This window comes from Macaca nemestrina, chromosome 20 (genome assembly GCF_043159975.1).
Source record: "Macaca nemestrina isolate mMacNem1 chromosome 20, mMacNem.hap1, whole genome shotgun sequence".
NCBI classification, from domain to species: domain Eukaryota; kingdom Metazoa; phylum Chordata; class Mammalia; order Primates; family Cercopithecidae; genus Macaca; species Macaca nemestrina.
In genome coordinates, this window is record NC_092144.1 from 54,994,743 (window position 1) to 55,022,186 (window position 27,444).

The 27,444-nt window shown below is 52.7% G+C and overlaps 1 protein-coding gene across 3 annotated transcripts; it reads left to right on the forward strand.

The window, feature by feature from the left end:
- The first annotated feature begins 1,931 nt into the window (after positions 1-1,931).
- On the forward strand, positions 1,932-27,408 carry LOC105478670 (Cbl proto-oncogene C). 3 transcript variants are annotated; one of them, XM_071087110.1, is made up of 11 exons: positions 1,950-2,347; positions 4,594-4,740; positions 4,906-5,062; positions 5,480-5,601; positions 8,018-8,155; positions 13,455-13,542; positions 15,934-16,065; positions 17,031-17,177; positions 18,464-18,541; positions 25,014-25,083; positions 25,184-27,405. In XM_071087110.1, exons 1-10 carry the CDS (start codon positions 1,995-1,997, stop codon positions 25,074-25,076), a joined length of 1,425 nt encoding a protein of 474 aa, XP_070943211.1. In that variant the 5' UTR covers positions 1,950-1,994; the 3' UTR covers positions 25,077-25,083; positions 25,184-27,405. The 3 variants fall into 3 exon arrangements, with proteins under 3 accessions (XP_070943213.1, XP_070943211.1, XP_070943212.1); XM_071087112.1 differs by lacking the exon at positions 8,018-8,155 and having other exon boundaries at positions 1,932-2,347; positions 25,184-27,408; XM_071087111.1 differs by lacking the exon at positions 18,464-18,541 and having other exon boundaries at positions 25,184-27,407.
- Positions 27,409-27,444: the final 36 nt, after the last annotated feature.

Consider the following 27,444-nt stretch of genomic DNA (forward strand, 5'->3'; position numbering starts at 1 on the left):
ACATAGTGAGACATTGTCTCTACTAAAAATAAAAATTAAAAAAAAAAATAGCCAACGTGGCAGTGTATGCCTGTAGTCCTAGTTACTAGGGAGGCTGAGACAGGAGGATCACTTGAACCCCGGAGTCAAGGCTGCAATGAGTGGTGATCAAACCACTGCACTCCAGCCTAGGAGATAGAGCAAAACCCTGTCTCAAAAAAATAAAATAAAGTAAAAGTTAGTTATTACTATTATTCTCTGATTCGAAGTTCTCTAGATATGTACACATTTGCGATCAGAAGTTGGCCTGTTCTGACCAGGCATGGCGGCTCATGCCTGTAATCCCAGCTCTTTGGGAGGCCGAGCAGGCAGGATTGATTGAGCGCAGGAGATCCAGGCTGCAGTGAGCTATGATCAGTCCACTATCACTGCACTCCAGCCTGAGTAACAGAGCAAGACCAAGCAAGACCAAGCAAGACCCTGTATCACAGGAAAAAAAAAAAAAGAAAGAAACAGAACTTGGCTTGGCCTGGGATGGGGCGTGGCCAGAATGCCTTGCTTAGGTGCGAGGCCCACAGTGCCCGCCCTGATGGCTGTCCAGCGAAGGCTGATGTTACAGGTTCTACAGGTTGGGTGAAAGCCACGCCCAGCCACCCCTACACAAACAAGTTGCTCCCCGCCCCCACAGTCTTGAACCCCATCCTCCCGCCTAGCTTCTTCGGGACTCAGGAGTATCTTAACTCTGACCTAATTTCTCCCATGCCACACCATTATTAGGACCCAGAAATCTTGTTGCCAAATTCCTGCCCCCTCAGACACCTACTTGCCAACCCTTGCTTCTAGGGACCCACGGGCCTCGTGGCTCTGTGCCTCCTTCCTCGGAGACAGAGAGATAGCAATGCCTCCTGACCGGTTCCCCCTTGACATCTCAGTTATCTGACCTTTAACCCCATGCCACGACCAAAGACCCAGACCTTCGACAAGGTGCTGTGTCCAAGTCCCACCTCCTGGTAGCTCCCAGCCCTTCCCATCCCCTCTCCAAGAAGAGTCCTGTGGCAGGGCAAAGTGGCTCACACCTGTAATCCCAGCACTTTAGGAGGCTGACGTGGACGGATCGCTTGAGCTCAGAAGTTCAAGACCAGCCTGGGCAACATGGTGAGACCCTGTCTCTACTAAAAATACAAAAAATAAAATAAAATAGGGAGGACTGGGGATGAGTACCTGTGGCCCCAGCTACTCGGGAGGATCACTTGAGCCTGGGAGACAGAGGTTGCAGTGAGCTAAAATCTCACCACTGCACTCCAGCCTGGGCAACAAAGCAAGACTCTGTTTTAAAAATAAAAGTAAATTAAATTAAATTAAATTAAATTAAAAGTCCCGGGCCTCCCCTAGCCCCTTGCCCCCCTCTGAAGGAACCCAGACATCCTACCTGCAGTTCCCACCCACCCATTGAGAAGCCCCCTCCTATCGCAACCCACCAAAGCCACCCCACCCTGCTCCTTTTTGAGAATCAAACTCCAACCGCATCAGCTAATTTTTGTTTCTTTTTTGTATTTTTAGTAGAGACAGGGTTTCACCATGTTGGCCAGGCTGGTCTGGAACTCCTGACCTCAGGTGATCCGCCTGCCTAATCGCCTGCCTCAGCCTCCCAAAGTGCTGGGATTACAGATGCGAGCCATCGCGGCTGGTCAAATTTTACTTTATTTTTAATAAATTTTTTAGAGATGGAGCCTCATTATGTTGCCCAGGCTGGTCTTGAACTCCCGGGCTCACGTAATCCTCCCACCTCGGCCACCCAAAATGCTGGGATTACAAGCATAAGCCACCGCTCTCGGCCTCCAAATCCCACCTCTTGAAGACGCACGTGCCAGATCCTCCAGCCCCCGCCCGCTTTGGAGACACTGGTACCTGCAGGCCCCTCCCCGGTTCTCTAGGGCCCGCCCTCTCCTTTCACTCTGGGCGAGGCGGCGCCTACCCCGGCCGCACCGGTCCCTCCCGGCATACGCGAGGCTCCCATGGCTGTGGCGGTGGCCCCGTGGGGGCGACAGTGGGAAGAGGCCCGCGCCCTGGGCCGGGCAGTGAGGATGCTGCAGCGCCTAGAAGAGCAATGCAGCGACCCTCGGCTGTCCCTCAGTCCCCCTTCGCTGCGGGACCTGCTGCCCCGCACAGCGCAGCTGCTTCGAGAGGTGGCCCGTGCTCAGCGGGCGGCCGGCAGAGGCGGCCCCGGGGGTCCCGGCGGCTCCAGGGACTTTCTCCTCGTCTACCTGGCCAATCTGGAGGCCAAGAGCAGGCAGCTGGGCGCGCTGCTGCCGCCCCGGGGCCGAAGGAGTGCCAACGACGAGCTCTTCCGGGCGGGCTCCAGTCTCAGGTGAGCCTTCGCCCCAGAACAAAGTCCTCAGGGGTGAAGCCCAGGTCTTGCTCCCAGCCCCCTCCTCCCTCAGACCCAGGAATCCAGGCCCCCAGCCCCTCCTTCCTCAGACCTAGTAACTCAGGCCCCATCCTCTCCTCCCTCAGACCCAGGAGCCAGGCCCCCAGCAGCTCCTCCCTCAGACCCAGGAGTCCAGGCCCCCAGCCCATCCTCCCTCAGACTCAGGGATCCAGGCCCCCAACCCCTCCTCCCTCAGACCCAGGGGTCCAGACCCAGCCCCTCCTTCCTACTGGAACCTGGAAAATGGGCCACCCAGTTTTCTCCTTCCTTGGGCGCCCACGCTCTCAGCCCCATTTTGCCTTTTCCTCGGTCACCCAGCAGCCCGATTCTGGTTCCCACTATCCCACTATCTCAGAATTCGGGGACCCTATGGGGCTTCCTACGTTGAGGATAAAATAAAAGTTAGCTATTACTATTATTATCTGATTCAAAGTTCTCTAGATGTGTGCACATTTGTGATCAGAACTTGGCCTGGTCTGGCTAGGTACAGTGGCTCACACCTGTAATCCCAGCTCTTTGGGAGGCCCAGCTGGGAGGATCAGGCCTCAGAATGTGGAGACCCCATGGGCTCCTAGGTTGAGGAGAGGTAGATGGACACACCCAAAGAGACTGATCATTAGGTCCCCATCACGGTTTCTGCCTGGACTACCCACTTGGTCTTTAGTTCCTGAGGAATTAGTTCCTCCGAGACCTGCCTGGAGGCCACCTCTCTGCTGCACTGCACAGGGGAAGGAACCTCAGAGTGACAGGGCAGACGAGGTTTGGGGCCCAGAGCCCAGAACAAGGTCTAGTTCAGTGACTCATGACACTTCTTTATATCAAATATTTTGTAGTGTCTCTATTTTTTTGGTTTTTGGGACACGAGGTCTTGCTCTGTCACCCAGGCTGGAGTACAGTGGCACCATCATGGCTCACTGCAGCCTCAATCTCGTGGGCTCAAGTGATCCTCCCACCTCAGCCTCCCACGGAGCCGGGACCACAGGCGTGCACCACCATGCCAGGCTAATCTTTTTATTTTTTGGTAGAGAGGAGGTCTTGCTATGTTGTCTAGGCTGGTCTCAAACTCCTGGCCTTATGCGATCTTCCCACCTCAGCCTCCCGCAATGCTGAGATTACAGGCGAGAGCCACCATGTCCAGCCAAGTGCTTCCTTAATTCATCCTGAAATGATATGCAGAGGTTTAACAACATACCCACCTATAGTTTTTTAATCACTATAATGCCCAAATTATAAGAGAGTGATAAAAGGAATTTTTTTCATAAATATTATCTATGTTTTAAATGAAAATGCCGAGGCACAATCATTCTTGGAAGGCAGAGTTGACTAGTCAGACACTCGTACCTGTAGGTAGAACCACCATCATACAGAATCAAATAGTCTTCCCTTAATATATAGGAAAGCTGGATTTCTGCAAAAGTCAGCATAATTTTTTTTTTTTTTTTAGACATGGTCTCACTCTGTTGCCCAGGCTGGAGTGCAGTGATTTTGACTCACTGCAGCCCCCGCCTCCCGGGTTCAAGTGATTCTCCTGCCTCAGCCTCCCGAGTAGCTAGGATTACAGGCACCCACCACCACGCAGTGATAGTTTTTGTAGTTTTTATTACAGACAGGGTTTCACCATGTTGGCCAGGCTATTCTCAAACTCCTGACCTCAAGTGACCCACCCACCTCAGTCTGCCAAAGTGCTGGGATTACAAGCATGAGCCACTACATCTGGCCAAATCTAATAAAAGGCATATATATAGTTTTTACTTTTTTTTTTTTTTTTTTTTTAGACAGAGTCTTGCTGTGTCACCCAGGCTGGAGTGCAGTGGCACGATCTCAGCTCACTGCCACCTCCACCTCCTGGGTTCCAGCAATTCTCCTGCCTCAGCCTCTTGAGTGGCTGGGATTACAGATGGATGCCACCATGCCAGGCCAGTTTTTGTATTTTCAGTAGAGACAGGGTTTTACCATATTGGCCAGGCTAGTCATGAACTCCTGACTTCAAGTGACCCACCCACCTCGGCCTCCCAAAGTGCTGGGATTACAGGCGTGAGCCACCACACCCAGCAGGAATGGACTCTTACCTTACACTGATGAGACAGAGTCCAGAGCCTTGTCCCTGCAGGTGTTCCCCATGACGGGAGGAAGAGGGTGTCAGTGGGAGCCTCGAGGATAGCCAGAGTCCTTGCCCATCCCCACAGGCGACAGCTGGCCAAGCTGGCCATCATCTTCAGCCACATGCACGCAGAGCTGCACGCACTCTTCCCCGGGGGGAAGTACTGTGGACACGTGTACCAGCTCACCAAGGCCCCAGCCCACATCTTCTGGAGGGAGCGTTGTGGAGCTCGGTGAGTAAGCCTTTGTCCTCAGGGACCCTCAGCTCCCAGAGCCCCATCCCACCCTGGCCCAGGAACCCAGGAGTCCAGGCCCACAGCTGCTTCCCTCCTGCAGAGCGTCCCATCATAGGCTCCGAGAGGCCTCAGCGGTGTCTCCCCCACCCCTCTCCCACCCAGGTGCGTGCTGCCCTGGGCTGAGTTTGAGTCCCTCCTGGGCACCTGCCACCCTGTGGAACCAGGCTGCACAGCCCTGGCCTTGCGCACTACCATCGACCTCACCTGCAGCGGGCACGTGTCCATCTTCGAGTTCGACGTCTTCACCAGGCTCTTCCAGGTCAGGGAAGGCCAAGGCTGGGAGCCAGACTTGGGTCCAGGAGGAAGAAGAGGGCTGAAACCTGAATTCCTGGGTCTGAGGGAGGAGGGGCTGGGGGCCTGGACTCCAGGGTCTGAGGGAGGAGGGGCTGGGGCCTGGACTCCAGGGTCTGAGGGAGGAGGGGCTGGGGCCTGGACTCCAGGGTCTGTGGGAGGAGGGGGCTGGAGGCCTGGACTCTTGGGTCTGAGGAAGGAGGAAGCTAGGGTCCCAAACTCTTGAGTCCTGGAGAAAAAAGAGCTTGGGGTCTTATAAAAGGGATATGCCTGAGGCTCACCATGGGTGTGAAGGAGGTGGCTGGATTCTCGGGCCCCTGGGGACTACTTAGGGATGTGACTGCTTTCCTGGTCTCTCTCTGATCCAAACTCTGCCCCACCCCAGCCATGGCCAACACTCCTCAAGAATTGGCAGCTCCTGGCAGTCAACCACCCAGGCTACATGGCCTTCCTCACCTATGATGAGGTCCAAGAGCGTCTGCAGGCCTGCAGGGACAAGCCAGGAAGGTAAAGGGTCCAGGGCTTGGAGGAACAAGGCTGCAGGGCTCAGGGATCTGGGCTCTGGGCTGGTGCATGGTGGAGCCCAGATGTCCTTCCAAGAGTGGGAACAGAGGTACCCGGGACCCCAGAGAGTTGATAACTCAGAGGCAGGACACTGAGTGCCCCTCCCAGCCCATCTCTTCTCTGGAGACCTCCTGTACTGTCCCATAATCCTGCAGCTAAGGGATAGTGCCCGCAAGGAGCCCAAAGACCCTGCTTCAGGGTAACGTCCATTTCTGGTAGGTCAGAGCCATGTTGCACCATCTGTTCAATATTTGGAGGGTGACTTTCCCACCTATTGGCATAGGAGACTGAAAAACAAGATGTGTGAGTCCTTAAATTATTTCAAGCCAGGAGTTTTGAGCTCTTGGGTACCCCCCACCCGCCCCCGACAATTCTCAGAGGGCTGAGAATTGAGCTGTCTAGAATACCAAGAGAATAGGAGGTCAGGTTTGTGAGTCTCTGCAGGGCTGAGGTGCAGGAGTAGGAAGGTGAGTGCATTAGCATTCTTCCAGTTACACTTCAAACTGATTTAAGGGAAAAGAAAAAGGAAATAATAAATTCCTATATTTGAAAAGGCCAGGCCTGGCACAGTGGCTCACACCTGTAATCCCAGCACTTTGGGATGCCGAGGCGGGCAAATCACTTGAGGTCAGGAGTTCAAGACCAGCCTGGCCAACATGGTGAAACCCCATCTCAGCCGGGCACGGTGGCTCAAGCCTGTAATCCCAGCACTTTGGGAGGCTGAGACGGGCGGATCACAAGGTCAGGAGATCGAGACCATCCTGGCTAACACGGTGAAACCCCGTCTCTACTAAAAAATACAAAAAACTAGCCGGGCGAGGTGGCGGGCGCCTGTGGTCCCAGCTACTCCGGAGGCTGAGGCAGGAGAATGGCGTAAACCCGGGAGGCGGAGCTTGCAGTGAGCTGAGATCCGGCCACTGCACTCCAGCCTGGGCGACAGAGCCAGACTCAGTCTCAAAAAAAAAAAAAAAAAAAAAAAAAAAGAAAGAAACCCCATCTCTACTAAAAATACAAAAATTAGGCCTGTCACGGTGGCTCACGCCTGTAATCCCAGCACTTTGGGAGGCCGAGGAGGGTGGATCACCTGAGGTCAAGAGTTTGAGACCAGCCTGGCCAACATGGCGAAACCTCGTCTCTACTAAAAATACCAAAAAAATTAGCCAGGCGTGCACCTGTAATCCCAGCTACTCAGGAGGCTGAGGCAGGAGAATTGCTTGAACCCGGGAGGCAGAGGTTACAGTGAGCCAAGATCATGCCGTTGCACTCCAGCCTGGGCAATAAGAGTGAGATTCTGTCTCAAAAAAAAAAAAAATACAGTCGGGCGTGGTGACTCATGTCTGTAATTCCAGCACTTTGGGAGGCCAAAGCAGGCAGATCACGAGGTCAGGAGATCAAGACCATACCGGCTAACAGGGTGAAACCTTGTCTCTACTAAAAAAACAAAACGAATTAGCCAGGCATGGTGGCGGGCGCCTGTAGTCCCAGCTACTCGGGAGGCTGAGGCAGGAGAATGGCATGAACCCGGAAGGCGGAGCTTGCAGTGAGCCAAGATTGCACCACTGCACTCCAGCCTGGGTAACAGAACAAGACTCTGTCTCAAAAAAAAAAAAAAATACAAAAATTAGTGTGGCATGGTGATGTGTGCCTATAGTCCCATTTACTTGGGAGGTTGAGGCACAAGAATCACTTGAACTCGAAAGGCAGAGGTTGCAGTGAGCCAGGATCCTGCCACTGCACTCCAGCCTGGGCAACAGAGCAAGATTCTGTCTCAAAAAAAAAAAAAAAAAAATGAAGGAAAGAAAAGAAGGCCAGGGTGTGGGTTTCAGGCATGGCTAGATCCAGGTGCTCAATGGCTACTGTCAGGAATCAGTTCCTGTTCATCCCCTTTCTCTGCTTTCCTCTGTTTGCTTCATTCTCAAACATGGTTTCTCCTCATGGTGGCAAATGACTTCTAGAAGTCCCAGCTGTGTACCCTACCTTCTTAGCAACCTCTGTAAGAAAGGGGACACCTTGCTCTGACACTTCCAGCAAGTCCCAGAACAGACTCCCATCACTGTAGTCAGGGGTCCTGAAATGCACTGATTGGTCAGCCCAGCCTTGTTTAAACTCCAGTGAAGCAGGGAGAGATCTCCAAATACAAACAGGGCTGTTTTTATCATAAAAGAGCCAAGCAGGCAAAAACAGCAGATATCACCTATAGAGGCAGGCAGGGATGTAGCACATGCCGTTGCCTAAAGAATGGGAAACTGGGGGTGAGGACTTAGACACCTGGATTCCCAACAGGGCGGGGGACTAGGAGTTCGCAAAAGGGACTGCGGTAACCACTCCCTCACCCCATCCTACCTACCTCTCCCTCCAGCTACATCTTCCGGCCCAGCTGTACTCGCCTGGGGCAGTGGGCCATCGGCTACGTGAGCTCAGATGGCAGCATCCTGCAGACCATCCCTGCCAACAAACCCCTGTCCCAGGTGCTCCTGGAGGGACAGAAGGATGGCTTGTGAGTCTCTATTCTGGTAGGGGGAGGGTGTCAGCAAAATCTGATTAGAAAGATCTTGCATGTTGAGCACTGCCAGTAGCCACCACGTTTGAGGTTGCAACCATTCACACAGCGGACATCTCAAATCTTGCAGTACTACAAGATTCCAGCAGGTGGCAGTCAAAGGTCTTGAGGAAGGGGCACCTCTGAGGTTGGCACAAAGTGGCCATAAATAGGGCCCAGCCACAGCTCTGAGAAGTGTGTGGGGCGTTGGCCACAACCGCAGGGGCTCCATTCCTTGGAACGGAGCTCAAGAGCGTTTGATTCTATTTTCTTTCTCTTTTATTTTAGTTAATTTTTAAAAAATGAGATGGGGTTTCACCATGTTGCCCAGGCTGGTCTCGAACTCCTGGGCTCAAGCGATCTGCCTGCCTCGGCCTCCCAAAGTGTTGAAATGACAGGTATGAGCCACCGCGCCCAGCCAGCTTTTGCTTCTAGATATCAGATCCTGCTCTAGAATCTAGACTGATGGTGCAGAAACAGAACTGGAGAACTTGCTAGACTGGTGGTTTTCTTTTTTTTTTTTTTTTGAGATGGAGTCTCGCTCTGTCACCTGGGCTGGAGTGCAATGGCGTGATCTCGGCTCACTGCAACCTCCACCTCCCGGGTTCAAGCAATTCTCCTGCCTCAGCCTCCTGAGTAACTGGAATTACAGGCACGCACCACCACGCCTGGCTAGTTTTTTTGTTTGTTTGTTTTGTTTTGTATTTTCAGTAGAGACAGGGTTCCACCATGTTGGTCAGGCTGGTCTCGAACTCCTGACCTCGTGATCTACCCACCTCGGCCCCCCAAAGTGCTGAGATTACAGGCATGAGCCACCACGCCTGGCCCTAATTTTTGGATATTTAGTGGAGATGGAGTTTCGCCATGTTGGCCAGGCTGATCTCAAACTCCTGACCTCCAGTGATCCTCCCTCCTCGGACTGCCAAAGTGCTGAGATTACAAGTGTGAGCCACCATGCCCGGCCAAGAAGGCAGGTTTCTTTTCAGAGTTTCACCTTCGGCCAGAAATTTCTTATCAGTCATATCTATATGGCTACTGACATACAAGAGAGGAGATAGGAAGGTAGGTAGATAGCTAGCTAGCTAGATAGATAGATATGCTGTTGATTATTTGCAGTAATTATTAATTTTTTAATATATAATTTTTTCTAACGTTTTTGGTGGGGGCACGGTGGTTCACACCTGTAATCCCAGCACTTTGGGAGGCCAAGGTGGGCAGATCACCTAAGGTGACCAGGTGATCACCTCAGACCAGCCTGGTCAACATGGCAAAACCCCATCTCTACTAAAAATTTTTTAAAAAATTAGCTGGGCGCTGTGGCGGGCACCTGTAATCCTAACTACTCTGGAGGCTGAGATAGAATTGCTTGAACCTGGCAGGTTGGCAGGTGGAGGTTTCAGTGAGCTGAAATCACGCCGCTGCACTCCAGCCTGGGTGACAGAGCGAGACTCCATCTGAAAAAACAAAACAAACAAACAAAGAAAACATTTTTATTGTATTTTTGGTAGAGATGGGGGGGGGGTCTCACCATGTTGCCTAGGCTGGTCTCGAACTCCTGAACTCAAGCAATCTGCCCACCTCAGCCTCCCACAGTGCTCAGATTACAGGTGTGAGCCACACGCCTGGCCAATTTGCAGTAATTATCTTCTGTAAAATCACCACACACCCTGAATTATTGAATAACAACCCGTTGCTCCCAGGGGAAATACATTCCTGGATCCTGAGTAACTAGGACTACAGGTGCACGCCACCACGCCCGGCTGGGTCCCCACATTTTTGTCAATCAATCACAACATAGTAAACTTTATGTATGTTTTTGTTTAAAGACACTTTATTCAAGGCCCGGCGCGGTGGCTCACGCCTGTAATCCCAACACTTTGGGAGGCCGAGGCGGGCAGATCATGAGGTCAGGAGATCGAGACCATCCTGCCTAATGTGGTGAAACCCAGTCTCTACTAAAAATACAAAAAAAAAAAAAAATTAGCTGGGCGTGGTGGTGGGCACCTGTAGTCCCAGCTACTCAGGAGGCTGAGGCAGAAGAATGGCATGAACCTGGAAGGCAGAGGTTGCAGTGAGCTGAGATCACACCACTGCACTCCAGCCTGGGCAACAGAGTGAGATTCCATCTCAAAAAAAAAAAAAAAAAAAGGACACTTTATTCAGTACCTATCATTGGTTCATTAACATTGAACTTACAACCAACAGCACTATGACTTGTGTCTCAAGGAAGCTTATACAACACACACGTTTTCTCCATAAGACACATCACAACCTTTCACTTAGGAACAAGAGACAACACTTCAGCTACTCTTGGGGACCATTGCCTGTAATCCCAGCACTTTGGGAGACAGAGGCAGGCAGATCACTTGAGGTCAGGAGTTCAAGACCAGCCTGGCCAACATGGCGAAACCCCATCTCTACAAAAAAAAAAAAAAAAAAAAAAAACTCCATCTCTAGCCAGGTGTGGTGCTGTGCGCTTACAATCCCAGCTACTCGGGAGGCTGAGACAGCAGAATCGCTTGAACCCGGGAGGCTGAGGCTGCAGAGAGCCGAGATTGTGCCTCTGCATTCCAGCTTGGGTGACAGAGATTCCATCTCAAAAACATAAAAATAAAGTCAATCATAGAAGTCCCTTCTTATTGAGTGTTTTTGCACAGAGGAGAATGCTGCATATATATATATATATATATATATATATATATATATTTAATTTAAAAAATTTATTCACCCTGGGCTCAGTGACTCACGCCTATAATCCTGGCACTTTGGGGAGGCTGAGGCAGGCGGATCACCTGAGGTCAGGAGTTCAAGACCAGCCTGGCCAACATGGTGAAACCCTGTCTCTACTAAAAATACAAAAAGTAGCCAGGCGTGGTGACAGGTGCCTGTAATTCCAGCTACTTGGGAGGCTGAGGCAAGAGAATCGCTTGAACCTGGGAGGTGGAGGTTGCAGTGAACTGAGATCGAGCCATTGCACTCCAGCCTGGGGGACAAGAGTGAGACTTCATCTCAAAAAAAAAAAAAAAAAAAAAAAATTTTCTCCAGGCATGGTGGCTCATGCCTGAAATCCTAGAACTTTGGGAGGCTGAGGTAGGAGGATCACTGGAGTCCAAGAGTTTGAGACCAACCTGGACAACATAGTGAGCCCCCTTGTGAATAAAAAGAAAAAAAGAAAAAAAATTAGATAGAGACAAGATATCACTATGGTGTCCAGGCTGGTCTGAAACTGCTGGGCTCAAGTGACCCTCCCTCCTCGGCCTCCTAAAGTGCTGGGGTTACAGGTGTAAACCACTGCACCTGGCCAGTGCTGCATGTTTTGTTTGGTGTTTCTTTTTTTTTGTGACAGGTTCTCACTGTCACCCAGGCTGGAGTGCAGTGACATGACCACAGCTCAGTGCTGCAGCCTCGACCTCCCAGGCTCAGGTGGTCCTCCCACTTCAGCCTCTCCTGAGTAGCTGAGACCACAGGCACATGCCGCCCATGCCCAGCTAATATTTTTAATTTTTTTTTTTTTTTAGACATAGGGTCTTTCTGTGTTGCCTAGGCTGGTCTCGAACCCCCGGGCTCAAGCAATCCTCCTGCCTCAGCCTCTCAAAGTGCTGGGATTCAGGCATGAGCCACTGCTCCCAGCCAGGGCTGCATGTTTTATAAGCACTGTCTTTCTTTTTTATTTATTTATTTTTTTTTTAAAGTTTTTTTTGAGACAGTCTTGCTGTGTTGCCCCAGGCTAGAGTGCAGTGGTGTGGTATTCATTCACTACAATCTCTGCCTCCTGGGTTCATGAAATTCTCCTGCCTCAGCCTCCCGAGTAGCTGTGATTACAGACACGCACCTCCATGCCTGGCTAATTATTATTTTATTTGTTTATTTATTTATTTTGCTATTTTTAGTAGAAACGGGGTTTCACCATGTTGACCAGGCTGGTCTCAAACTCCTGGCCTCAAATGATCCGCCTGCCTCAACCTCCCAAAGTGCTGGGATTACAGGTGTGAGCCACTGCGCCCTACCAGCACTGTCTTATTTAATACGCATCACAAATCTTTGCCTCAGGCATAATCACGTCCATGTTACAGAAGAGGAAACTGAGGCCAGAAAAGTAGAGTGGCCCCAGCCAGGTCATACAGTGTGTTAGTGGGACAGCCACTGTGGGGCCCAGGTCAGGGATCCTGCACTGCTCCACATGACAGGCCAGGCAGGGCCACTAGCCTCAAGGACTCATGACCCGCTGTGGGTCTGAGGGTTCAGTATTTCATGTGGTATACATGTGGGAATAATTGGAGTAGTGTTGAGGCATGCCAGATAGGCTGAGGAAATGATGCAGTGGGAGACCCAGGGAGTCCAGAGCTTGCTTCTCCGGTGTCCTGGAGCCCAGTGCTGAGATCTCGCCTACGACCCTGGTTCTGAGTCTCTCTGGTCCTTGCTGTGTGACCTTGGGTAGGTGCCTTTCCCACCCTGAGCCTTGGGTCACTGTCTGTGAGGGAAGCAGTGGTACAGGTGTTCTCAGAGGATCTTTCCCATCCTGATATTCTCAGATTCTAGGATTTGGTCACTTTCATGATCTGTGACGCTAAAATCTGTTACACTTGGGCATGGAGGAGAAGGATGAGGTTCTAGAAGAGCTAAGCCAGAGATTTTTCTTTTTTCTTTTTTTTTTTTTTTTTTTTGAAACAGAGTCTCACTCTGTCGCCCAAGCTGCAGTGCAATGGCACGATCTCGGCTCACTGCAACGTGTGCCTCCTGGGTTCTAGCAATTCTCCTGACTCAGCCTCTGAGTAGCTAGGATTACAGGCATGCACCACCACGCCCGGCTAATTTTTATATTTTCAGTAGAGACGGGGTTCCATCACGTTGGCCAAGCTGGTCTTGAACTCCCGACCTCAGGTGATCCACCCACCTCGGCCTCCCAAAGTGTTGGGATTACAGGCGTGAGCCACCGTGCCCGCCCTAAGCCAGAAATTTTCATCCCGTTTTCTGGTTCTTATTCTATTTCATCCTTGTTTCTGGAGCTTGAGTCACTGAGGTTTCGTGTGCCCTACCTTGGGAGTCTGAGGGGACATAGCCCTGCCCTGGGGTATCTGAGAAGATGCAGTCCCAATTAGAGGAGGGCAGAGGGAAAATAACCCCAGGCCAGCAATGGATTGGGGACAGATCCTCATCTCAGGGAGATATGGGCCCTGTAGGGGATAAAGGTCCTTATTCATCTGGGGGTGGGAGATACTAGATGGCCCCCCCGTCCCCCTCTCTTCCCTTCCCCCAGCTACCTCTACCCAGATGGAAAGAACCACAACCCAGACCTGACTGAGCTCGACCAGGCAGAAGCCCAGCAGCGCATCCACGTATCAGAGGTGAGACCCGTGCCTGCACCCGCAGTCCCGTTCCCTGACCCTGCCACCCCCACGTTGCCTTGGCTCAGAGGCCTGGGGTTGGAGTGTTGGCTTGGTGGCTGCGTGACCTTGGGTAAATCACTTGACCTCTCTGAGGCTCAGTTATTCTTCCAGAGAATACGGCTCCTCCTGCCTCTTTCCCAGGGGTGATCACGGGGATTATATAAGGAACTGATGCTGCTGAGATCATCAGGACAGCTAATGCATTTGGGCATTTGCCAGCGATGGCCCTGTGCCAGCTCCTAATCTTCACAGCCACCCCCCGAGTGAGAGAAAAACAACAATAATAAATACATAATTTATATTTTATTTATTTTTATTTTTAGAGACAGGATCTTTTCTGTCACCCAGGCTGGAGTGCAGTGGTGCGATCATGGCTCACTGCAGCTTCGACCTCCTGGCTCAAGCGATCCTCCCAACTCAGCCTCCCGAGCAACCGGGAGTACAGGTGTGAGCCACTGCACCCAGCTAATTTTTTTATTTCTCTGTAGAGATGGGGTTTCGCCATGTTGCTCAAGCTGGTTTTGAACTCCTGGGCTCCAACGATCCTCCCACCTCCACCTCCCAAAGTGCTGGGATTATAGGCATGAGCCACTGTACCTGGCCCTACATTTTTTTAGTATAAATATATCCCTTGCAATATTTGGGACATCTTTATACTTCAAACTGTATTCACTGTTTACATGAAATTCAAATTTAGAGGCCAGGTGCCACTGCGCCCGTAATCCCAGCACTTTGGTAGGCTGAGGCGGGCAGATCACCTGAGGTCAGGAGTTCAAGACCAGCCTGGCCAACATAGTGAAACCCATCTCTACCAAAAATACAAAAATTAGCTGGGTGTGGTGGCTCACACCTGTAGTCCCAGCTGAGGCACTTGAGTTGGGAGGCTGAAGCACAGGAATCACTTGAACCCAGGAGGCGGAGGTTGCAGTGAGCCGAGATCACACCACTGCACTCCAGCCTGGGCAACAGAGTGAGGCTTGGTCTCAAGAAAAAAAAAAGAAATTCAAATTTAGGTTAGGTGCGGTGGTTCATGCCTGTAATCCCAGTATTTTGGGAGGCTGAGGCTGGTGGATCACTTGAGCTCAGGAGTTCAAGATGAACCTGGGCAACATGACGAAACCCCATCTCTACAAAAAATGCAAAAAATTAGCCCACCTACTTTGGAGGCTGAGGTGGGAGGATCACTTGAGCCTGGGAGTTGGAGGTTGCAGTAGGCCAAGATCGCGACCCTGCACTTCAACCTGGGTAACAGAGTGGTGCCCCGTCTCGCCAAAAAAAAAGAAAAGAAAAAAAAGAATGAAATTCAAATTTAGCAGCATCCAGTACTTTTATTTGCTAAATCTGGCACCACTGGGTGTAGACAACTGGGGAGAAGAAATCTCATAACAAGGAGTGAAGATATGGCCGGGCAAGGTGGCTCCCACCTGTAATTCCAACACTTTGGGAGGCCAAGGCAAGCAGATCACTTGAGGTCAGGAGTTCGAGACTAGCCTAGCCAACATGGTGAAACCCCATCTCTACTAAAAATACAAAAATTAGCCACGTATGGTGGCTCATGCCTGTAGTCCCAGCTACTCAGGAGGCTGAGGCACAAGAATCGCTTGAACCTGGAGGCAAAGGTTGCAGTGAGCCAAGATCACGCCACTGCACTCCAGCCTGGGCAACAGAGCAAGACTCCATCTCAAAAATAAAAAATAAAAATAAAAATAAATAAATAAATTTTAAAAACACACACAAAAAATGAGTGAAGACATGTAGGAGGCCGTTGGACATGCCAACCTTGGACTTAGGAGAGGGTTCAGGTCTGGCACAGAAGTTTGGTTTATATTTTTTTACATAGAAACAGGGTCATGCTATGCTTCCCAGGCTGGTCCAGAACTCCTGGGCTTGGCCGCCAGAAATGCTGAGATTACAGGCATGAGCCACAGCGCCAAGACAGAGGTTTGGGATTTTCTTTATTTCTTTCTTTCTTTTTTTGAGAGAGTTTTGCTCTTGTTGCCCAGGCTGGAGTGCAATGGCGCAATCTCAGCTCACTGCAACTTCCATCTCCCAAGTTCAAGCGATTCTCCTGCCTCAGCCTCCCGAGTAGCTGGGACTACAGGCATGCGCCACCATGCCCCGGCTAATTTTTGTATTTTTAGTAGAGACAGGGTTTCAACATAGTTGACGAGACTGGTCTCGAACTCCTGACCTCAGGTGATCCCCCCGCCTCAGCCTCCAAAGTGCTGGGATTACAGGCGTTAGCCACCACAACCAGCTGAGGTTTGGGATTTTCTTCCTGTGGCCCAAGGGGTGTCCTCATGGCTGACGCATGCCCCTCACTGTCTTCTCTATCCTCTCACCTGCCAGGAGCAGCTGCAGCTCTACTGGGCCATGGACTCCACATTTGAGCTCTGCAAGATCTGTGCTGAGAGCAACAAGGATGTGAAGATCGAGCCGTGCGGGCACCTGCTCTGCAGCCGCTGCCTGGCTGCCTGGCAGGTGGGTCTGACCCCTGTGCCGCCTTCCTGGCTGGTCTCCCTCTCTCTACAGGGAAAGCCCCAAGAGGATCTCCTCTATGCCTCATTGATCATATGGGGAAACCGAAGTCCAGAGAGGGCAGAGAGCTGCTGGCAACCACTCAGGAGGCCGGCTGTCTTTCCCCGGGCCTCTGGTTCCACCCCACTCTGCACATGCTGCCTCAGTTTCTCCCTCTCCGGCAATGTTATCGGTGGAAAGCTCTCCTTCCTTCCCTGCCTGGGTGATGCCCCGCTAGTGGCTTCACCTCTCTGAGCCTTAGCCTCGTCCCCTGGAGGACAGGGCTGAGAAAAGTGACTTCCCAAGGGCCACAATGAGGCTGGGCACAGTGGCTCACGTCTGTAATCCCAGCACTTTGGGAGGCCGGGGTGGGTGGATCACTTGAGGTCAGGAGTTTGAGACCAGCCTGGTCAACATGGTGAAACCCCGTGTCTACTAAAAAAAAAAAAAATGCAAAAATTAGATGGGTGTGGTGGTGGGTGCCTATAATCCCAGCTGCTCAGGAGGCTAGACATGAGAATCGCTTGAACCCGGGAGACAGATGTTGCAGTGAGCAGAGATCGCACCACTGCACTCCTGCCTAGGTGACAGAGCTAGACTCCTTTTAAAAAAAAAAAAAAAAAAAAAAGGGCCACAGTGAGGATCTGAGCCTGGAAAGGCCTGGCCCAGAAGCTGCAGCCAAGGCTCCATGGGGATCCCTGGCCTGTGTGCCCCCTCCTGACCTTGACTCTGGTTCCGTTCCTCTCTCACCTTCCCTCCCAGCGTTTCCCTCCACATTCCCCTGCTCTCCACGACTCCTCTTCTCTCCTTCTGTCTCCCTTCCTCTGTCTTCCCCACATCAATCTTTTGGGCAGGGAACTCCTCGCTGGCCCAAGGGACAGGATGGAGAGCAGGGGGGCACTGACCCTTTCCCTCCCGACCTCCCCCAGCACTCGGATAGCCAGACCTGCCCCTTCTGCCGCTGCAAGATCAAGGGCTGGGAGGCCGTGAGTATCTACGAGTTCCATGGTCAGGCTACTGCTGAGGACTCAGAGGACGGCAGTGACCAGGAAGGCAGAGAGTTGGAGCTGGAGCAGGTGAGCGGGGCCAGCCGGGAGCTGGAATCCACATTCTTGAGGCCTGAGGGAGGAGACACTGGAGCCTGGACTCCTGGGTCTGAGGGAGGAGGGACTGGAGCCTGGACTCCTGGGTTTGAGGGAGGAAGGGCAGGGTCTGGACTCCTGGGTCTGAGGGAGGAAGGGCAGGGTCCGGACTCCTGAGTCTGAGGGAGGAGGGGCTAGGGGCCTGGACTCCTGGGTCTGAGGGTGGAAGGGCAGGGTCTGGACTCCTGGGTCTGAGGGTGGAAGGGCAGGGTCTGGACTCCTGGGTCTGAGGGTGGAAGGGCTGGAGCCTGGACTCCTGGGTCTGAGGGAGGAAGGGCGGGGTCTGAACTCCTGGGTCTGAGGAAGGAAGGGCAGGGTCTGGACTCCTGGGTCTGAGGGCGGAAGGGCTGGGTCTGGACTCCTAGGCCTGAGGGAGGAAGGCTGGGTCCTGGACTCCTGGGTCTGAGGGAGGAGGGGCTGGGGGTCTGAGGGAGGAGGGGCTGGGTCCTGGACTCCTGGGTGTGAGGGAGGAGAGACTGGGGGCCTGGACTCCTGGGTCTGAGGGAGGAGGGTTTGGAGCCTGTACTCCTGAGTCTAAGGGAGGAGGGCTGGGGGTCCTGGACTCCTGGGTCTGAGGGAGGAAGGGCTGGGCCTGTACTCCTGGGTCTGAGGGAGGAAGGGCTGGGGTCTGGACTCCTGGGTCTGAGGGAGGAGAGACTGGGGGTCTGGACTCCTGGGTCTGAGGGAGGAGAGACTGGGGGACTGGACTCCTGGGTCTGAGGGAGGAGAGACTGGGGGTCTGGACTCCTGGGTCTGAGGGAGGAGAGACTGGGGGACTGGACTCCTGGGTCTGAGGGAGGAGAGACTGGGGGTCTGGACTCCTGGGTCTGAGGGAGGAGAGACTGGGGGACTGGACTCCTGGGTCTGAGGGAGGAGGGGTTGGAGCCTGTACTCCTGAGTCTAATGGAGGAGGACTGCGGGTCCTGCACTCCTGGGTCTGAGGGAGGAAGAGCTCAGGGACGGCACTCCTGGGTTCTAGAAGAGGAGGGTGCTGATAACAAGATTCTCAGGTCCTAGGGAACTGGTCTTTTGCTTCCCCAAGGGCTGGGGCTGTGGCTTTCCTTGACTGTAACCCTCCTAAGTGTTGGTACATTGTCTTGGTCTCCGTTATATCCTGAGTCTAGAACAGTGCCTGAATGCTGGGGCTCAGGCAGGAGAACATGGAAGTGAGAAGAAAATGGCAGCTCACAAGTCCACTCTCCTTCCTCTGTCCCCTCCAGGCGCCCGTTTTGGCTCCTCAGTTGCCCCCACGGCCAGATCTGCCCCCCAGGAAACCCAGAAATGCCCAGCCAAAGGTGGTGAGTCAGGCACTGGTCTGAGGTTGGGGGCCGGGGTCTCATTCACCTCCAGGGTCCCTGGTTCACCTGCGCACTCAGGGGTGCCAGGGAAGGGACTCATCCTTGGCACCCATTTCCAAGGTACCCATCCCCGCTGTGACCTCATCCCTTGTTTTCTTCCTGGCTCATTCCCCCTCAAGGACTTTCTTTCTCTTTTTTTTTTTTTTTGAGACAGAATCTTGCTCTGTCGCCCAGGCTGGAGTGCAGTGGTGCAATCTTGGCTCACTGCAACCTCCGCCTCCCAGGTTCAAGCAATTCTTCTGCCTCAGTCTCCTGAGTAGCTGGTATTACAGGCGCCCGCCACCATGCCCCACTAATTTTTGTATTTTTAGTAAAGACAGAATTTCACCATGTTGGTCAGGCTGGTCTCGAACTCCTGACCTCGTGATCTGTCCCCTTTGGCCTCCCAAAGTGCTGGGATTACAGGAGTAAGCCACTGTGCCCGGCCTCAAGGACTTTCCTGCTCTCCTTCCAGCATCCCAGATGTGTCCTACCTCAGGGCCTTTTCACAAGCTGTTCCCTTGGCCTGCACCACCTTTCCTGAGGCTCGCCTTCCCATCCCTTCTCAGGGAGGCCTTCCCTGACCACTCTGTTCAAGATAGTACCTCTAGCTGGGGTGGTGGCTCATGCCTGCAATCCCAATACTTCTTTTTTTTTTTGAGTAAGAGTCTCGCCCCTGTAGCCCAGGCTGCAGTACAGTGGAATAATCTCAGCTCACTGCAACCTCTGCCTCCCAGGTTCAAGCAATGCTCCTGCCTCAGCCTCTTAAGTAGCTGGGAGTACAGGCACGTGCCACCATGCCCGGATAATTTTTGGATTTTTGGTAGAGACAAGGTTTTGCCATGTTGGCCAGGCTGGTCTTGAACTCCTGCCCTCAGTTGATCCACCCACCTTGGCCTCCCAAAGTGCTGGGATTACAGGCATGAGCCACCATGCCCGGCCTGCAATCCCAACACTTTGGGAGTCCAAGGCAGGAGGATGGTTTGAGCCCAGGCGTTTGAAACCAGCCTGGGCAACACTGTAAGACCCCAACACTACAAAAAAATTTAAAAATTAGCCCAAAGTGGTGGCGCACGCCCGTAGTCCCGGCTGCTCGGGAGGCTGAGGTGGGAGGGTCCCTTGATCCCAGGAGTTGGTAGCTCCAGTGAGGCATGATCACACCACTGCACTCCAGCCTGGGCAACAGAATGAGACCTTGTCTCTAAACCAGTAAAGAAAAAAAAGAGTCTGTAATCCCAGCCCTTAGGGAGGCAGAGGCAGGAGGAAAGCCTGAGCCCAGGATTTCGAGACCTTTCTGGGCAATATAGCGGGACCCCGTTCTCTAAAAAGAAAAAAAAAGGAAAGGGTGAAAATAGCACCGCTGTCCCTCCGGCCCCTGGTCTGCTGTATGTTCAAAGATCTTTCGCCACCCGGCAGAGCTTAGGGCTGGTTTTGTTGGCTTTTAGCACTGTCAGGTTGCAACCTTCCTGCAGGTCAGGCCTTTGTTGTCTTCTCCATCATATCTCCAGAGTCCAGAACAGTGCCTAGCACACACACACACATCATAGGTGCTCAATAAATAGATACCAAATGAATACACTGAAGTGAGTCTTCCCAACAGCACTATGAAGTCAAAAATGTTCCTCTCCCGGCCAGGTGTGGTGGCTCACGCCTGTAATCCCAGCACTTTGGGAGGCTGAGGCAGGTGGATCACTGAGTTCAGGAGTTCGAGACCAGCCTGACCAACATGGTGAAACCCCGTCTCTACTAAAAATACAAAAATTAGCTGGGCGTGGTGGTGCACGCCTGTAATCCCAGCTACTTGGAAGACTGTGGTAGGAGAATCGCTTGAACCCGGGAGCTAGAGGGTGCAGTGAGCCAAGATCGTGCCACTGCACTCCAGCCTGGATGACAGAGTGAGACCCTGTCTCAAAAAAACAAACAAACAAATGTTCTTCTCCCCATTTTCTGGAGGCAAAAAGTTCAGAAAGGTGACAGTACCTGCCCAAAACCACACAGCCTGAAAGAGGAGAAGCCAGTGTTGGAGTCTTTAAGGCCCCCAAACCATCTACTTTTTTGTTGTTGTTGTTTTCTTTGTTTGTTTTTCTTTTGAGATGGAGTTTCACTCTTGTTGCCCAGGCTGGAGTGCAATAGTATGATCTCGGCTCACTGCAACCTCTGCCTCTGGGGTTCAAGCGAATTCTCCTGCCTCAGCCTCCTGAGTAGCTGGGATTACAGGCATGTGCCACCACACCTGGCAAATTTTGTATTTTTTAGTAGAGATGGGGTTTCTCCATGTTGGTCAGGCTGGTCTCGAACTCCCAACCTCAGGTGATCCACCAGCCTCGGCTCCCCACAGTGCTGGGATTACAGGCGTGAGCCAACACGCCCGGCCTACTTATTTTTTAATGAGCCCTGTCCTGGCTTTCTTTTCTCCCCATGCCACCACCCCAGGGTTTTTGGGACCCTGGATTGCTGGGGAGAAGCAGATCTGTTAGCATCTCTGGCTGAGTACACACAGGCTTCGATCAATACTGAGCTGTCTTCAAACAAACAGCTCAGGAAGTCCGGGAACATTATTCAACCACAGCAAACAAGAGAGCCAGCAGGAAGCGGGGGGTGGCGGTGAAACCAGCCAGGGAAGCTAAAAACAGATCCAACCTGCCGCCAAAAGCAAATGGAAACATTAGGAGGCACTCAGCCGGCTCCCTGAGGACAGTGATGGGGGACACAGCCAGGATGGCAGGCTGACAGGGACCTCGGGCCTGATGATGACACCTTTGCCTCGGCCGTACCCTCCGCCTTGCCCGCCCTTTCCTCCTCTCCCCAAACCCTGCCTGATTAAAATTCCAGTCCACTCCCACCTACTCTTTCATTCTTCAAAACATACCATGGAAGAGACGGCCTTGGGTTTGCTATTTCTCAGCAAGCCAACTGTCGTAACTTTTTTTTTTTTTTTTTTTTTTGAGCTCTGTTGCCCAGGCTGGCGTGCAGTGGCACAATCTTGGCTCATTGCAACCTCCGCCTCCCAGGTTCAAGCGATTCTCCTGGCTCAGCCTCCCGAGTAGCTGGGGTTACAGGTGCACGCCACCATGCCCTGCTAATTGTTGTATTTTTAGTAGAGATGGGGTTTCATCATGTTGGCCAGGCTGGTCTTGAACTCTTTATCTCCGGTTGTCTGCCCGCCTCGGCCTTCTAAAGTGCTGGGATTACAGGCGTGGGCCCCGCCTGTCATAATTTTTGCTATGTGCCTGGCATTGCTTTTTTTTTTTTTTTTTTTTTTTTAAGATGGGGCCTTTGTCTAGCCAGGCATGGTGGCAGGCACCTGTAATCCCAGCTAATCAGGAGGCTGAGGCAGGAAAGTCGCTTGAACCCAGGAGGCAGAGGTTGCAGTGAGCCGAGATAGTGCCATTGCACTCCAGCCTGGGTGACAGAGTGAGACTCTGTCTCAAAATAAAAAAAAAAGAAAAGAAAAAAAAAATGGGGTCTCTGTTACCCAGGCTGGAGTGCAGTGGTGCAATCACAGCTCACTATAGCCTCAATCTCCTGGGCTCAAGTGATCCTCCCTCCTTAGCCCCCAGAGTAGCTGGGACTACAGGTGCATGTCTCCACACCCGGTTCATTTTAAAATTTTTTTGCAGAGGTGAGGGTGGGGCTGCTGTGGACACTGGATGTGATGGGACTTGGGACTGTGTCAGTGGTCAGTGTCACTGTGATTGTGATCTGTGTATGGTGCTGTGGCCCCTCGGGTTGCTCTCTGCACACTGCTGTTCTCCATCTGAGAAACCTACCTTTAGGGGACGACACTGCCATTGAGCTGGATCTCATCGCCCCACTGAACACTGGGGACCTCTCTGACCCTCGGTGTTTTCTTGGGGAAAATGGGGAGCAGCCTGACACAAGCCCCACAGGCTGGGTTTTTTTGTTTTGTTTTGTTTTAATTTTTTAATTTAGAGACACAGTCTCACCGTGTTGCCCAAGTTGGTCTCTAACTCCTGGGCTCAAGTGATCCTCCTGTCTCGGCCTCCCAAAATGCTGGGATTACTGGCATTAGCCACTTCGTCTAGCCTCCCCATGAGTTTTGATGAAGCCAGTAAGCTCAGTCACCTGTAACCTGAGTCATATCCTCTCCCTCACCTCTCAGAAATCTCCACTGGCGGCCGGGCATGGTGGCTCACACCTGTAATCTCAGCACTTTGGGAGGCCGAGGTGGGCAAATCGCTTGAGGTCAGGAGTTCAGGACCACCAGCCTGGCCAACATGGTGAAACCCTGTCTCTACTAAAAAATACAAAAATTAGCCAGGCATGGTGGCAGGCACCCGTAATCCCACCTACTCGGGAGGCTGAGGTGGGAGAATTGCTTGAACTCAGGAGGCGGAAGTTGCAGTGAGCCGAGATCGTGCCACTGCACTCAAGCCTGGGTGACAGAGCAAAAACTTCCGTCTCAAAAAAAAAAAAAAAAAAAAGGCCGGGCATGGTGGCTGACGCCTGTAATCCCAGCACTTTGGGAGGCCGAGGCGGGCGGATCATGAGGTCAGGAGGTCAGGAGATCGAGACCATCCTGGCTAACAGGATGTAAAAATACATTTTGTGTATGTAAAAATCCAAAAAATTAGCTGGGTGTGGTGAAGGGCGCCTGTAGTCCCAGCTACTCGGGAGGCTGAAGCAGGAGAATGGTGTGAACCTGGGAGGCGGAGCTTGCAGTGAACTGAGATCCGGCCACTGCCCTCCAGCCTGGGCAACAGATCGAGACTCCATCTAAAAAAAAAAAAAAAAGTAAGAAAGAAAGAAATCCCCCACTGGCTTCTCAGGGTTCCAAGAACTCAAGCCAAAGTCCTTTCCACTGCCCAAAGACCTGGGGCTGGGGATCTAACCCTTCCCCACATCTCTGATCTCCCCCACTCCACCTCCTTTCCAGCGACATTGGACCCTTGCTGCTCTTCTAACTTGCCAGCAAGCCCCCACCCACTTGAAGCCTCTGTCTGGATCCTTCCAGCACTCAGGCATCAGCTGGGTCATTCCCATCTCCAAGAGGCCTCCCCAGCATCTTCTCTCTCCCAGGCACTTTGAAGGAGACGGAACATGCTCTGAGACATTTCCTTTTTCAGGAGCTGATCAGTCACTGCAAGCCTCGGGCTCAGTAGAGCATCAGCTCCACCAGGACAGAGATTGTTTTCTGTCTTGTTCACGGCTGTCTTCTCAGAGCGAAAAACAAGGCCTTGGCCTGGCGCAGTGGGTCATGCCTGTAATCCCAGCACTTTGGGAGGCTGAGGCAGGAGGATGGTTTGAGCCCAGGAGGTCAAGGCTGCAGTGAGCTATGGTCATATCACTGCACTCCAGACTAGGCAACAGAGTGAGACCCTGTATTGCTTTGTTTTGCTTTGAGACAGAGTTTCACTCTTGTTGCCCAGGCTGGAGTGCAGTGGTGCAATCTGGACTTATGGCAATCCCCACCTCCTGGGTTCAAACGATTCTCCTGCCTCAGCCTCCCAAGTAGCTGGAATTACAGGAATATGTCACCACGATTGGCTAATTTTGTATTTTTCATAGAGACAGGGTTTCACCATGTTGGCCAGCCTGGTCTCAAACTCCTGACCTCACATGATCCACCCACCTCAACCTCCCAAAGTGCTGGGATTACAAGTGTGAGCCACCACGCCTGGCCTCTGTTGTTTTGTTTTTTTCTTTTTCTTTTTTTTTTAAAGAAAAGGAAAGAGAGAGAGAGAGAGAGAAAAGAGAAAGAAAAGAAAGAGAAAGAAAGAAAGAGAAAAGAAAGAAAGAGAAAGAAAGAAAAGAAAGGGAAAGAAAGGGAGAGAGAGAAAGAAAGGGAGAGACAGAGGGAGGGAGAGAAGGAGAAAGGAAAGAAATGGAGGGAAGGCAGGAAGGAAGGAATGAAGGAGAGAGAAAGAAAGAAAAGAAAAAAGAAAAGAAAGAAAGGGACTGACCCACTGGAGAGGCTCAGGAACTGTCTGTGGGGCGCATGAGTGAGCAGAAGGGATGGACACATGGATGGACAGGCGGACAGACAAACTAAAACTTCTTCCTACACGAGTTAGAGGTGAGAGGGAAAAGGCAGCGTGGACTAGGGACAAGGCCAAAGGTCCTGTCAGACGGTGGCCGCCACCACTGTGTCACCCCTGTCCAGGGCCTGTGGAAGGACGTCCACCCAAGCTGCAGCCTAGCAGAGACATTTCTTAATCTCCCCTCCCAGGCACTTCTGGCCCTCCCCAGACTTCAGGCCCCTCTTCTCTTGCCAATAATTAAGGCTGTGGCTTCAACCGGGCAGGAAGCCACCTCCAGCCCCCAGGCCAGGGAGGGGGCCATGGAGTAAGTGGAAGGGACTGGAGGGTGGTCTGGGACTCCCAGGTCTAAGACAAAGGGGACAGGGAAGAGGAGCAGAGGGAAAGGTTGAATGCCGGGAATCAACCACCCTCTCAAAATCTCTCCATTGCAGAGACTCCTAAAGGGGAGCTCCCCTCCAGCTGCCCTGGGACCCCAGGACCCTGCCCCGGCCTGAAGGCCAGGTGAGTCCACTCCCTAACCCTCCCTGGCCCACTCCACCCCACTCCACCCTTCTCCACCTGGAGGTGACCTCATCTAACCCACCACTCTCTCCACCTGCAGGGCACCGAGATGTGCTGCTAAAGGGCACCCCAAGGGCTGGAAGGGGGTTGTGAAACCGAAATAAACTGCCAAGCCTTGTCTGTCCTCCAGGGTGCGAAGGAAGAGTGCAGTGACCAGCAGGGGGCAGCAGGGGGCAGCGGGCCCAGGGAAAGAGCAGTCCCCAGGCCTGGTCCCCACCTGACCAACAGGAGTTCAGGCCCCAGCCCCTCCTCCCTCAGACCCAGGAATCCAGGCCCCAGCCCCTCCTCCCTCAGACCCAGGAGTCCAGACCCCTAGTCCCTCCTCCTCCAGACCCAGGAGTCCCGACCCTAGTACCTCCTCCCTCAGACCTAGGAGTTCAGACCCCCAGTCCCTCCTTCCTTGCACTCAAGAGTCCAGACCCTAGACCCTCCTCCCTTGGACCCAAGAATTCAGACCCCCAACCCCTCCTCCCTCAGACCCAGGAATCCAGGCCCCAGCCCCTCCTCCCTCAGACCCAGGAGTCCAGACGCCCCCCCCCAGTCCCTCCTCCCTCAGACCCAGGAGTTCAGACCCCCAGTCCCTCCTTCCTTGCACTCAGGAGTCCAGACCTTAGACCCTCCTCCCTCGGACCCAAGAGTTCAGACCCCAGCCCCTCCTCCCTCAGACCCAGGAGCCCAGACCCCAGCCCCTCCTCCCTCAGACCCAGGAGTCCAGGCCCCCAGCCCCTCCTCCCTCAGACCCAGGAGTCCAGGCCCCCAGCCCCCTCCACCCTCAGATCTTCAAATGGAATCTGGGACCAGGCACGGTGGTACACGTTTGTAATTCCAAGGCTTTGGGAGGCCAAGCGGGAAAGATTGAGCCTAGGGAGCTGAGGTTGCAGGGAGCTGTGATTCTGCCACAGCAATCCAGCCTGGGTGACAGACTGAGACCCTGTCTTTCAAAAAAAAACAATGAAACCAAAAGAAACTGGGCCCCCAGCCCTCTCTGTGATACCCAGGAGTCCTGCTCTCAGGATTTAGAAGTCCAGAATCTCAGAGAACCAGGCATCCAGCCCTCTCCTTCATCATGGCAAAAAAAATCCCTGCACCCAGACCCAGACATCCAGATTAAGTCCCTGGTCAAAAGACCACACATTTCCCTGATGGTTATCCACCTTGCCTTGCCACAGTCTGTTCTCCTCCCTCTCTCTGTCCTTCATTGCTCTCTGACATCTTTCTCCCAGAATAACTGCTAACTTCCAGTCTAAATCTTGCTGAGGAAGAAGAAATACCACCTCATGATTCATCTTGGATTGACCCAAGCCTCCCTCCACCTTGTTTAAAATGCCCGGTTCCCGGAGACCTTGCCCTGTGCCCAGCCCTGGGCTGAGCGATGCTGACCAGGAAGCAGTGATCACTGCCCCACAAGGGCTCACCTTCCGTAGAGGAAAGGCAGCTTCCGTCCCTAGATAGTGATGACCCAGAGTGGGCATGGCTGGGGTAGGGAATCCCAGGGGGCTACAGGAACCCACAGTGGGCACCTCACTCAGCCTGGGAGGTCAGGGACTGCTTCCAGGAGGAGGTGATGTCTGAGCTGAGACTTAAAAGATGATGAGGCCAGACGTGGTGGCTCATGGCTGTAATCCCAGCACTTCGGGAGGCTGAGGCAGGTGGGTTGCTTGAGCTCAGAAGTTCGAGACCAGCCTGAGCAACATGATGAAACTCCATCTCTACAAAAAATTTTGGAAAAATTAGCTAGGCATGATGGCACATGCCTGTAAGTCCTAGCTACTCGGGAGGCTGAGGTGGGAGGATGGCTTGAGCCCGAGAGGTCAGGGCTGCAGTGAGCCGAGATTGCGCCACTGCACTCCAGCCTGGGCAACAGGGCAAGACCCCATCTCAAAAAAGAAAAGAAAATTTTTTAAATGATGAAAAAGTATTCTAATGGACAAGAGGCTTGAAAAAATGTATCAGGGCCGGGCGCAGTGGCTTACACCTGTAATCCCAGCACTTTGGGAGGCCGAGGTGGGCGGATCATCTGAAGTCAGGAGTTCGAGACCAGCCTGGCCAACATGGTGAAACCCCGTCTCTACTAAAAATACAAAAATTAGCCAGGCATGGTGACAGGCAGCTGTAATCCCAGCTACTCCAGACACTGAGGCAAGAGAATCACTTGAACCCGGGAGATGAAGGTTGCAGTGAGCTGAGTACACACCACTGCACTCCAGCCTGGGCAACAAGAGCGAAACACTGAAAAAAAAAAAAAAAAAGAAGGAAGGGAAGGAAAGGAAGCAAGGAAGGGAGGAAAGGAGGGAGGGAGGA

Bases quoted from the DNA above. Each gene is read 5' to 3' on its own strand.
- LOC105478670 (XM_071087110.1), top strand. From the start codon at position 1,995: ATGGCTGTGGCGGTGGCCCCGTGGGGGCGACAGTGGGAAGAGGCCCGC. The intron at 5,602-8,017 runs GTAAAGGGTCCA...CTCTCCCTCCAG, and splicing joins TGCAGGGACAAGCCAGGAAG to CTACATCTTCCGGCCCAGCT. The intron at 18,542-25,013 runs GTGAGTCAGGCA...TCTCCATTGCAG, and splicing joins GAAATGCCCAGCCAAAGGTG to AGACTCCTAAAGGGGAGCTC.